The sequence below is a fragment of the Amblyraja radiata genome, chromosome 3 (genome assembly GCF_010909765.2).
Source record: "Amblyraja radiata isolate CabotCenter1 chromosome 3, sAmbRad1.1.pri, whole genome shotgun sequence".
In the NCBI taxonomy this organism is placed as follows: domain Eukaryota; kingdom Metazoa; phylum Chordata; class Chondrichthyes; order Rajiformes; family Rajidae; genus Amblyraja; species Amblyraja radiata.
Genome location: NC_045958.1, coordinates 114,565,463 through 114,576,527, shown reverse-complemented (window position 1 = coordinate 114,576,527; position 11,065 = coordinate 114,565,463). Strand labels below are relative to the sequence as shown.

At 47.7% G+C, this 11,065-nt stretch overlaps 1 protein-coding gene across 2 annotated transcripts in view; it reads left to right on the top strand.

Annotated features, from left to right (window-relative positions):
- Positions 1 to 5,459: 5,459 nt before the first annotated feature.
- Positions 5,460 to 11,065, top strand: part of sv2c (synaptic vesicle glycoprotein 2C) — an 88,983-nt gene continuing 83,377 nt past the window's right edge. For both annotated transcript variants that reach the window (XM_033018623.1, XM_033018625.1), the window contains exons 1-2: positions 5,460 to 5,577; positions 10,864 to 11,015. In XM_033018623.1, coding sequence (XP_032874514.1) covers positions 5,489 to 5,577; positions 10,864 to 11,015 — 241 coding nt within the window. In that variant the 5' untranslated portion in view covers positions 5,460 to 5,488. The remainder of the gene's footprint in view (positions 5,578 to 10,863; positions 11,016 to 11,065) is intronic.

Below are 11,065 nucleotides of genomic sequence, written 5' to 3'. Positions count from 1 at the left end.
CAGAGGACATAGGTTCAAGGTGAAGGGGAAAAGATTTAATAGGAATCCGAGGGGTAACTTTTTCACACAAAGGGTGGTGGGTGTGTGGAGCAAGCTGCCAAAGGAGGTAGTTAAGGCTGGGACAATCCCATCATTTAAGAAACAGTTAGACAGGTACATGGATAGGACAGGTTTGGAGGGATATGGACCATGCGCAGTCAAGTGGGACTAGTGCAGCTGGTACATGTTGGCCAGTGTGGGCGAGTTGGGCTGAAGTGCCTGTTTCCACACTGTATCACTCTTTGACTCTATGACTCTATAACAAAGATGGACTAACATGACTCTAATGAGTAATCTGAAGAAGGGTCTCGACCCGAAGCGTCACCTATTCCTTTACTCCAGAGATGCTGCCAGACCCGCTGAGTAACTCCAGCTTTTAGCGTTTATCTATTGTAACCAGAATTGTGGCGACTCTTTGTGTACTTTGTGTATTGTATGCAAAAACAAATAATCTCACTGTACCTGGGTGCGTGTGACAGTAAAGTATAATTGAATCATTGAGTCATTGAATAGGTCACGGACTTCATCAGCGCTAGACTCGACATTGAAAAAGCAGCTTGATTTTCCAGAAGGGAGGAAGAGCACACCAGTCCTCACTTTAATGAAAATTGAAGCCCAAACAACGATCAAAATTTCACGCAGAGACTGTTCAATAATATTAAGCAGTTGTCACATCAAGGACTGCAGAACTTCTAAAGTGGGATTTAGGGAGCAGCACTATGTTCTTCATGGTGTGCGCTGGAAGATGTCCATAATGGACGTTAACAGGATGGGAGCTCCCAATGAGCTCATGCCAACAATATCTAGGAAAAGGCACAAAGTGCTGGAGTAACTCAGCGGGTCAGGCAGCATCTCTGGAGAACATGGAGAGGTGATGTTTCGGATCAGGACCTTTCCTCAGGACGTCCCGATACGTCATCTATCCATGTTCTCCAGAGATGCTGCCTGACTCACTGAGTTACTCCAGCACTTTGTGTCTTTTTTGTTGTTGTAAACCAGCATCTGCAGTTCCTTGTGACCACATTTATCTATATTTATCATGGGCTTCCAGGATTAAGAGGAGATATCATTGAAATGCAAATTGTGATAGGGCTTCATAGGTTGGATGTAAGGAGGACATCTACTACCTTTATTCTGATTGGCAATGCAATACAACATTTACTGTTTGTTAGTGGTTAGTGTGGCAGCACGATGGCGCAGCAGTAGAGTTGCTGCCTCACAGTGCCAGAGGCCCGGGTTCGATCCTGACTGTGGGCGCTGTCTGTACGGAGTTTGTACGGTCTCCCCGTGGCATACATGTGTTTTCTTCGAGATCTTCGGTTTCCTCCCACACTCCAAAGACGTACATTGGCTTGGTAAATGTAAAAATTGTCCCTAGTGGGTGTAGGACAGTGTTAGTGTGCGTGGATCACTGGTCGGCACGGAGTCGCTGGGCCGAAGGGCCTGTTTCCGCACTGTATCTCTAAAGAAAAAAAGTGTAAACAGTTTGTTGTGAGGCAAATGAAACTTTCACTACTCGTAATTTACTTAACTTTATTTAAGCTTTAAGCATCTTATTTCTTTAATACATAAAATCAGAAACGTCTGGCAAACATGGCTGATTCCGCAGGCCTTTCCCGCCCGAAATACTTAGCACATGCGCACACTCTGGAAAAGCCCTGCACATGCGCACACTCTAGAAGAGCCCCACGCATGCACACATGCGCCCACTTCACAGTTGCTATGACAAAACACCTTTACTAGATGTTTTTACAATGCTTCTGCATGAGGATGGAGAGAGACACGGTTAATACACAGACCAGGGACCTGAACGTAAAGAAAGGAGACTTTGAAGGGAAGAGACGGGAATTGGCTAGGATAGACTGGCAAATTATACTTAAAGGGTTGACGGTGGAGATGGAATGGCAAAGATTTAAAGATCGCATGGATAAACTCCAAAAATTGTTCATCCCTGTCTGGCGAAAAAATAAAACGGGGAAGACGGCTCAACCGTGGCTAACGTGGAAAATCAAGGATCGTGTTAAATCCGAGGAAAAGGCATATCAATTGGCCAGAGGAAGCAGCAAACCAGAGGACTGGGAGAAATTTTAGAACTCAACAGAAGAGGATAAAGGGGTTAATTAAGGGGGGAAAGAGCTTGCGGGGAATACAAAAACTTGTACATCAGTCACTGAAAGTAAGCATGCAGGTACACCAGGCAGTGAAGAAAGCTAATGTCATATTGGTCTTCATTGCGAGAGGATTTGAGTTAAGGAGCAAGGAGGTCCTACTGCAGTTGTACAGGGCCCTGTGCAATTTTGGTCTCCTAATTTGAGGAAGGACATTCTTGCTATTGAGGACGTGCAGCGTAAGTTTACAAGGTTAATTCCCGGGATGATGGGACTGTCATATGATGAAATAATGGGTCGACTCGGTTGGTATTCACTGGAATTTAGAAGTATGAGAGGGGATCTTATAGAACCATATAACATTCTTAAAGGATTAGACAGGCTAGATGCAGGAAAAATGTTTCTAATATTGGGGTAGTCCAGAACCAGGGGTCACAATTTAAGCATAGTGGGAGGAATAGTTAGGACTGAGATGAGGACACACTTCTTCACCCAGAGAGTTGTGCATCTGTGCCACAGAAGGCAGTGTAGGCCAATTCACTGGATGTTTTCAAGACAAGCTCTTAGAGCTAAAGCAATCAAGGGATATGAGGAAGAAGCAGGAACGGGGTATTGATTTTAGATGATCAGCCATGATCATATTGAATGGCGGTGCTGGCTCGAAGGGCCGAATAGCCTACTACAGTTATTTTTCTATGTTTCTATTGACGTATTTGAGATCGAGAAGCAAAAATGTCAGCATGGTGTCATCTTGACAAGGGCACCGCTGGAGAGGCTTATTAGAGGATTAACGTTTATTGCCCATGGCCATTTTTGAAATTCTGATCGGAAATATAACACACATAAATCATAGCACCAGAAATGGGAGCAATGCTAAAAGTTGAATTCACCCGATGTCGAACCAAGACTTGAATAAAAAGAAAGGTTGCAAATTTACGATTTCGTTTTAATCACTGGGTTTAAAAAAAATGTGTTAGCGGGGTGCCTCGAAGTTAAAAGCTTTTCATTCCTGCTCGCTGTGATAGTTTGTCTTCCACTGGTTTTTGGAGATATCCTCCAATCTGTCCCCTTATCGCTGCATACAGCTGTGCCGAGCCAGTTCTTTGTGTTTCGCTGCAATCCGTTATTCGTGACAGCAGCTGCTGTCTCATTGCTGCTTGTCCTGGAATCACCGCTGCCTGAAGGAGCCCCCCAAATGAAAAAGTTGGTTGAGAAATATACACCAGGGACATGCTGTGAACTCCTATAAAGACTCAGAGAAAAGGCTTCTGTTGTTGACAGATGAGTTTATGCCCTACAGCATAGCCTTCAAAGCCAACCAAATACTGTCGCTTCAGTCCCCCTCTCGTCATGCTGAACGTTATTTTTGGTTTACTCTCGAAGGAAAAGATTATGTACATCTCTCCCTCTCTCTCTGCCCCCTGCATCGATGCTCTTGACTTGCTTAAGGGCCATGTCCCACGAGCATGCGACTCCATGCGGCAAGTGCGACCTAACGTGGTCGCTTGAGCCGTATGGCCTCGCGGGGCCGGTCCCACTTTGATCGCCGGAGCCGTATGGAGTTGTGCGGAGCTGGTCTCGACATCGCGCGGGGCTCCGAAAAACTGACACTGTCCAAAAATTCCGCATGGCAACGGCCTGCCGGCCCGCAGCCGCATTGAGGCCGTACGCACCGCCTCGATGGGCGTGCGCAGCGTCTCGACACAGTACGCAGCGTCTTTACGCCGTACGCCTTCGCTCGAACATCACGTCAACTCGTACGGGATCACTCGACCTCCGCGCGGCCCCCGCTTCCGGTTTGGTCGCGCTCGCCGCATGCAGTCGCATGCTCGTGGGACAGGCCCTGTACGGGAATCACTCTACCTCCGCGCGGCCCCTGTGCGGCCCCCGCTTCCGGTTTGGTCGCGCTCGCCGCATGCAGCCACATGCTCGTGGGACAGGCCCTTTATTCTTCATTTCTCTTATTTGTCAATTTGGATCAATTTGAATTAAAATGCAACTACGGTAATTTTATAATTTCCAGCTTCATGTCATGCACTTGCAGCGAAAGGGGTGATCGTACGGTGGGGTATAAAATCATGGGGGGATGGAAAAGGTGAATGCACATTTACCTAGGGAAGCGGAATCAAGAACCAGCGGACATAGGTTCAAGGTGAGAGGGGAAGGATTTAATAGGAACCGGAGGGGGCGACATTTACACTCAAGATGTCACTACCGGACTCTGGTACATGTGTGGGGTCATCGTGGAAACTGGCCCTTCAGCCCACTGTGCCCATGCTGACCAACATGCCCCACTTATGCTGGATTCACCTGCCCACATTTGGCCTCTAATGGAAAGAGCTACCAGAGGAGGAGTTGGGGCAGATTCTGTGCCAGCATTTCAAAGCAACTTGGATGAACAGGAAAGATTCAGAGGGATATGGGCCAAACGTGGTCAAATGGGAATATCTTAAGGTTAATTGGTTTCTGTAAACTGGCTTCTAGGGACTCAGTGGGCCGTAGGGCCTTTTTCCGTGCTGTATCTCTAATGTATAAAGACTCTAGTTATATTAATCACAGATCTCATTTTGAACATTCAAGAATGAATTTTCAGGGGCTGGTATAATTCACCAGTGTCAAATTTCCACAGAGGATGGAACATTTGCAATACCAAGCAATATGTTGCTATGGAGTCTACTGTACCAGTTACCTTATTCCATATTGAAGATAGATTGATTATTAATACAATCACTGCTGGTTGGTTTAGATTGAAAAAGAAAAGATCCCGACAATTGCCAATAAGAACCAATGGACACAGTGGGATTGGTGACAAGTTATTACAAGTAACCCAGGGATCGGGACTAGTTCTATCCCACACGCTAGGGGCAATTAACAATTTCGCCAAAGCCAATTAACCTACCAACCTGTACATCTTTGGAATGTGGAAGGAACCCGGAGAAAACACAAGCAAGACACAGGGAGAACGTATAAAAACCCCGTACAGACAGCACCTGATGTTTGGATCGAACCTGGGTCTCAAGGTAGCAACTCTACCGCTGCGCCACCGTGCCGCCCAGTGTCATTAATGAAATCCGTGATTAATATAATTAGAGTCATATTGCTCAAAGGTTTATGTTGGGCACACTTGGAAAGATGGTTGAAGTTGTTTCTTTCGGAGATTTCTGAGGCTGTATAAAATATTGTATATTGTAAAGAATCTCCACTGTGGCCTTGCTTGTTTAAACAAAGCCCCTCTGTGTTCTATTGCAGGCAGTATCGTGTACTTCGGGATGATGCTGGGAGCCATTTTCTGGGGCGGTTTAGCAGACAAGATGGGCCGACGACAAGCCCTCATTATTTGTATGTCCGTCAATGGATTCTTCGCCTTTCTATCATCTTTTGTCCAGGGTTATGGCCTCTTCCTCTTCTGTCGATTCTTTGCTGGATTCGGGTAAGATCAGTCACCATGGCTGGTGCCGTTACACTATAACTGTATTTCAAAACCTCTATCTTGCTATCAACCATCGCAACAAATCTTGTGCATTATGAGATGCCTTTGAATCATAGTGATACAGTGTGGAAACAGGCCCTTTGGCCCAACTTGCCCACACCGACCAACATGTCCCATCTACACTAGTCCCACATGCCTCCATTTGGCTCATATCCCTCTCAAACCTGTCCAAGCCATGTACCTGTCTAACTGTTACTTAAACGTTGGGATAGTCCCAGCCTCAACTACCTCCTCGGGCAGCTTGTTCCATACACCCACCACCCTTTGTGTGAAAAAGTTACTCCTCAGATTCCTATTAAATCTTTTCCCCTTCACCTTAAATGTCCTCTGGTCCTTGATACCTCTGCTCTGGGCAAGAGATTCTGTACATCTACCCGATCTATTCCCCTCATGATTTTATCCACCTCTATAAGATCACCCCTCATCCTCCTGCACCCCAAGTAATAGACCCAGCCTACTCAACTCTCCCTATAGCTCAGATCCTCTAGTCCTGCTTTACTTGAGTTACTTTGATGAACTTGTACACCATTTATACCTTAGAAGAAATGACATCTATGGGGATTTGAGATAAGCACGTGAAGGGCTAAGGATAGAAAGTGAACGTGCAACTCTCTGCCACAGAAGGCAGCGGTGGTTAAATCGCTGAATATCCTTACAAAGGAGATAGATGGAAGTCAACACAAGAGGCACCAGAAAGGGAATATATGGCCGTGACATGGAGGATCAGCCATGATGGTATTGAATGGTGGAGCAAACTCGAAGGGCCTACTCTGCAACCATTTTCCTGCATCCGTTCTGGACATGAAATAGGGTGGACAGGGTCTCTTCAGACTTATGCTTTCACTTGAACTCCATCTCTCTCTCTCTCCCTCTCTCTCTCTCTCTCTCCCCCTCTCTCTCCCTCTCTCTCCCTTTCTCTCTCCCTCTTTCCCTCCCTCCCTCCCTCCCTCCCTCCCTCCCTCCCTCCCTCCCTCACTCCCTCCCTCCCTCCCTCCCTCCCTCCCTCCCTCCCTCCCTCCCTCTCTCTCTCCCTCTCTCCCCCTCTCTCTCTCTCTCTCTCCCTCTCTCTCTCCCTCTCTCCCTCTCTCCGCTCTCCTCTCCCCTCTCTCTCCCCCCCTCTCTCTTTCTCTCTCCCCTCTCTCCCCCCTCTCCCCCTCTCCCTCCCTCTCTCTCTCCCCTCTCCCCCTCTTCCCCTCTCCCCCCTCTCCCCCTCTCCCCGCTCGGTCTCCCCCTCTTCCCCTCTCCCCTCGCTCCTCTCTCCCTCTCCCCCTCTCCCCTCTCCCCCTCTCTCCCTCCGGTCTCCCTCGTCTCCCTCTCTCCCTCTCTCGCCTCGTCTCACTCTCTCCTCTCCCACCTGCTCTCTCTTCTCTCCCCTCCGTCTCCTCTCTCACCTCTTTCCTCTTTCCCTCTCCCCCTCTCCCCCTCTCTGCATCTCGCCCCCTCGTCCTCATCTCTCCTTCGTCTCTTCTCATCTCTTTTTCTCTTTTACTCTTTCTCTTACCTTCCTCTTTCTCTCTCTCTCTTTCTCTTTCTTTTACTCCATCTCTTTCTTGCTCGTTCTCTCTCTATTTCTCTCTCTTTCTTGTTCATTTTCTCTTTTTCACTCCCACTTTCCCCTTTCATCATATTACAATATGAGGACCATAGACAATAGGTGCAGGAGTAGGCCATTCGGCCCTTCGAGTCAGCACCGCCATTCAATGTGATCAAGGCTGATCATCCCCAATCAGTACCCCGTTCCTGCCTTCTCCCCATATCCCCTGACTCCACTATTTTTATGAGCCCTATCTAGCTCTCTCTTGAAAGCATTCCACAGACCCACAACTCCCCGACAGTGATCAGGTTGCATCAGGAAGAATCTGCTAATGTAGTGTATTTAGTTTTATTAAAATGCCTCACAGATTAGGGCAGAAGGGAAGATTTCCAGAGTTTAGGATAATGTACAGCCTTTGATTGAGATGGGCTTACCTAGAGCAACACTGCGGTCGGTGCAGCAGATAGTGTAACTGCCTCACAGCCCCAGTGACCAGGGTTTGATTCTAACTTTAGACTTTAGAGATACAGCGTGGAAACAGGCCCAATGGCTCACCAAGTCCGCGCCGACCAGCGATCGCCCACGTAATCCGGCCCGGCGCAGCGCTAGAGTTGCTGCCGTACAGCGCTTGTAGCGCCAGAGACCCGGGTTCGATCCCAACTATGGGTGCTGTCTGTACGGAGTTTGTACGTTCTCCCCGTGACCGAGATCATCGGTTTCCTCCCACACTCCAAAGACGCACAGGTTTATGTTAATTGGCTTGGTGTATGTATAAATTGCCCCTGATGTGTGTAGGATGGTGTCAATATGCGGGGGATCGCTGGTCGGCACGGTCTCGGTGTGCTGAAGGGCCTGTTTCCATGCCGTATCCCTGAACTAAGCTAAACTATCCTACACACTAGGGACAATTTACAATCTACAGAAGCCAACACGTTTAAGAAACAGTTAGGCAGGTACATGAATAGGACAGGTTTGGAGGGATATGGGCCAAACGCGGGCAGGTGGGACTAGTGTAGCTGGGACATTGTTGGCCGGTGTGGGCAAGTTGGGCCAAAGGGCCTGTTTCCACACTGTATCACTCTATGACTTTCTTTCTGCACAGAATTTTGAATTTGCTCTGTACATAACCACATGAGATGTGTTCATGCATCAGCCACACATTGCTGGAACAACATGTCCCCTGTTCCTGGATAAGGATGGTATATTTTCTCCCTTTAAAGTATGTTAATGAAACAGCTGGGTTTGTAAGTTTTTGTTTACATGACAACTGTTATTGATTATCGCGTAAACATTTTTTCCTTTGCCCACTGAACCTATGCCAACCATCGATCACCCGCCGTACACTATTTCTATCCTATATACAAGTGACGATTTACAGAAGCCAATTATCCACCAAATCTGCACGTCTTTGAAATGTGGGAGCACTAGAGTAGGAAAGGGCGGCAGAGAGGTGCAGCGGTAGAGTTGCTGCCTCACAGCGCCGGCCATTCGGGTTCTGACTACGGGCGCTGTCTGTAGGTTCTCCCCGTGACCACGTGGGTTTTCTCCGGGTGCTCCGGTAATGCCCCTGTCCCACTTAGGAAACCTGAACGGAAACCTCTGGAGACTTTGCAAGGTTTCCGTGCGGTTGCCGGAGGTTGCAGGTGGTTGCCGGAGGTTGCAGGTAGTGGAAGCAGGTAGGGAGACTGACAAAAACCTCCGGGAACCGCACGGAAACCTTGGGTGGGGCGCAAAGTCTCCCGAGGTTTCCGTTCAGGTTTCCTAAGTGGGACAGGGGCATTATACCTCCCATACTCCACAAAGACCTGAAGGTTTGTAGGTTAATTGGCTTCTGCAAATTGCCCCTAATGTGTTGGATAGTGCTGGCATACGGGGTGATTGCTGGTCGGCGCGGACATGCTGTTTCTCTGAAGTCTTAAGTATATAATCGCCCGGAGAAAACCCATGCGGCCACGGGGAGAATGGACGACTCCCGGTCCCTCGCGCGGTAAGGCAGAAGCTCTACCGCTTCACCACTGTGGAGCCCTGTGTTTATTTGACATAATTTCATTCGGTGTCATCAGCTTTGTCAATAGTTTCTCTGTAGATAATTCTGAAAGGAGTAGATAGCATAGAGTCATTTCATAGCTACAAAGATATTTTGTGCAGTGTTCAATGGAGTCTCTAACCAGGCAACTGGATTTTCTACACTCCGTATTACTGCATATTGGAAAGAAAAGCACCATTTTCATCTTGCAAATATTTGTTTGAATTCTGGTGGCTAATATGGGGAAGCGACTTAATGATGTTTGAAAGAGATCAGTTTAACCAGAGAGTGCGGTTAATATTTTATGTTGCTGCTGGCACGGTGGCGCAGCGGTAGAGTTGCTGCCTTACAGCGCCAGAGACCCGGGTCCATTCATGCAAAAACCCTGACTATGGGTGCTTGTCTGTACGGAGTTCGTACGTTCTCCCCGTGACCTGCGTGGGTTTTCTCCGAGATCTTCGGTCTCCTTCCACACTCCAAAGACGTACGGGCTTGTGGGCTTATTGGCTTGGTATGAACATAAAATGATCCCTAGTGTGTGTGGGATAGTGTTAGTGTGCGGGGATCGCTGGTCGGTGGGCCGAAGGGCCTGTTTCCGTGCTGCTTCTCTCAACCGAAAGAAAAACTAAACCTCATCAAAGGATAAGCGAAGAAGTGTCTCGACCCGAAACGTCACCCATTCCTTTTCCCCAGAGATCCCGCTGAGTTACGCTCGCATTTTGTGTCTATCTTCAAAGGATTACTGCGTCATGCTAATCCGAGAGGTAGAGGCCACAGGGTGGACATTGGACTTTGTCTGTGGAACTGATGCACTACAATGCTGAGAACTATATTCTGCATTCTGTATCCTGCTCTTTGCTCAATGGAATCGAGGGATTTGGGGAAAAAGCAGGAACGGGGTACTGATTCTGGATGATCATCCATGATCATATTCAATGGTGGTGCTGTCTCGAAGGGCCGAATGGCCTAATCCTGCACCTATTTTCAATATTTCTACATATTGTACTTGATTATGGATTGATTTTACACATGTATAGTTTGACCATTCAGTGGTGGCCAGTGCTCTGTTTTTTGCTGTGGCCTGTTGGGGAGATGGCGCCCGCATAGCGGACAAAAACAGACTGGACAAGCTGATCAGGAAGGCCGGCTCAGTGGTCGGGGCTGAGCAACGAATGGTCCAGCAGGTGGCAGAGGCCAGAACTCTGAACAAACTGGGTTCAATAATGACCAACCCCACTCACCCACTCCATGCCCTGAAGGTGATCAAGAGCAGCATCTTCAGTCAGAGAGTGATTGCACCAATGAGCAAAACTGAGAGACATAGGAAGTCTTGTATACCAGCTGCTATAAGGTTATATAATGCGCATAAATAACTGCACTTTTTTTTTCATTCATTGTATTTTAACTTGTATTTTAACTTGTATTTTAACTTGTTAAGTATGGAAGCTATTTGAGGAAATGTGTGGTGTTATGTCTGTCTTGAAGCTGTCGTGGCATTGTAATTTCCTGTAAAGGATTATTAAAGGTATAATCAATAATCAATCAATCAATCGATCTGATTGGACTGGATAGCATACAAAATAAAGCTTTTCACTGTAGCTCGGTCCACGTGACAATAATGAACCCTAAACCTAACAGTGGCCTGTATTTTCCTTTATGGACGAAGGATTGGAGGAGCGGTTCCTATCGTGTTTGCCTACTTTGCTGAGGTCCTGGCGCGGGAGAAGCGGGGTGAGCACCTGAGCTGGCTCTGCATGTTCTGGATGATCGGAGGGATCTACGCATCTGCCATGGCCTGGGCCATCATTCCTCACTACGGTAAGATACCAAAACAATCGTTGCCAAAGCACAGCGCGGACTATTGCGGA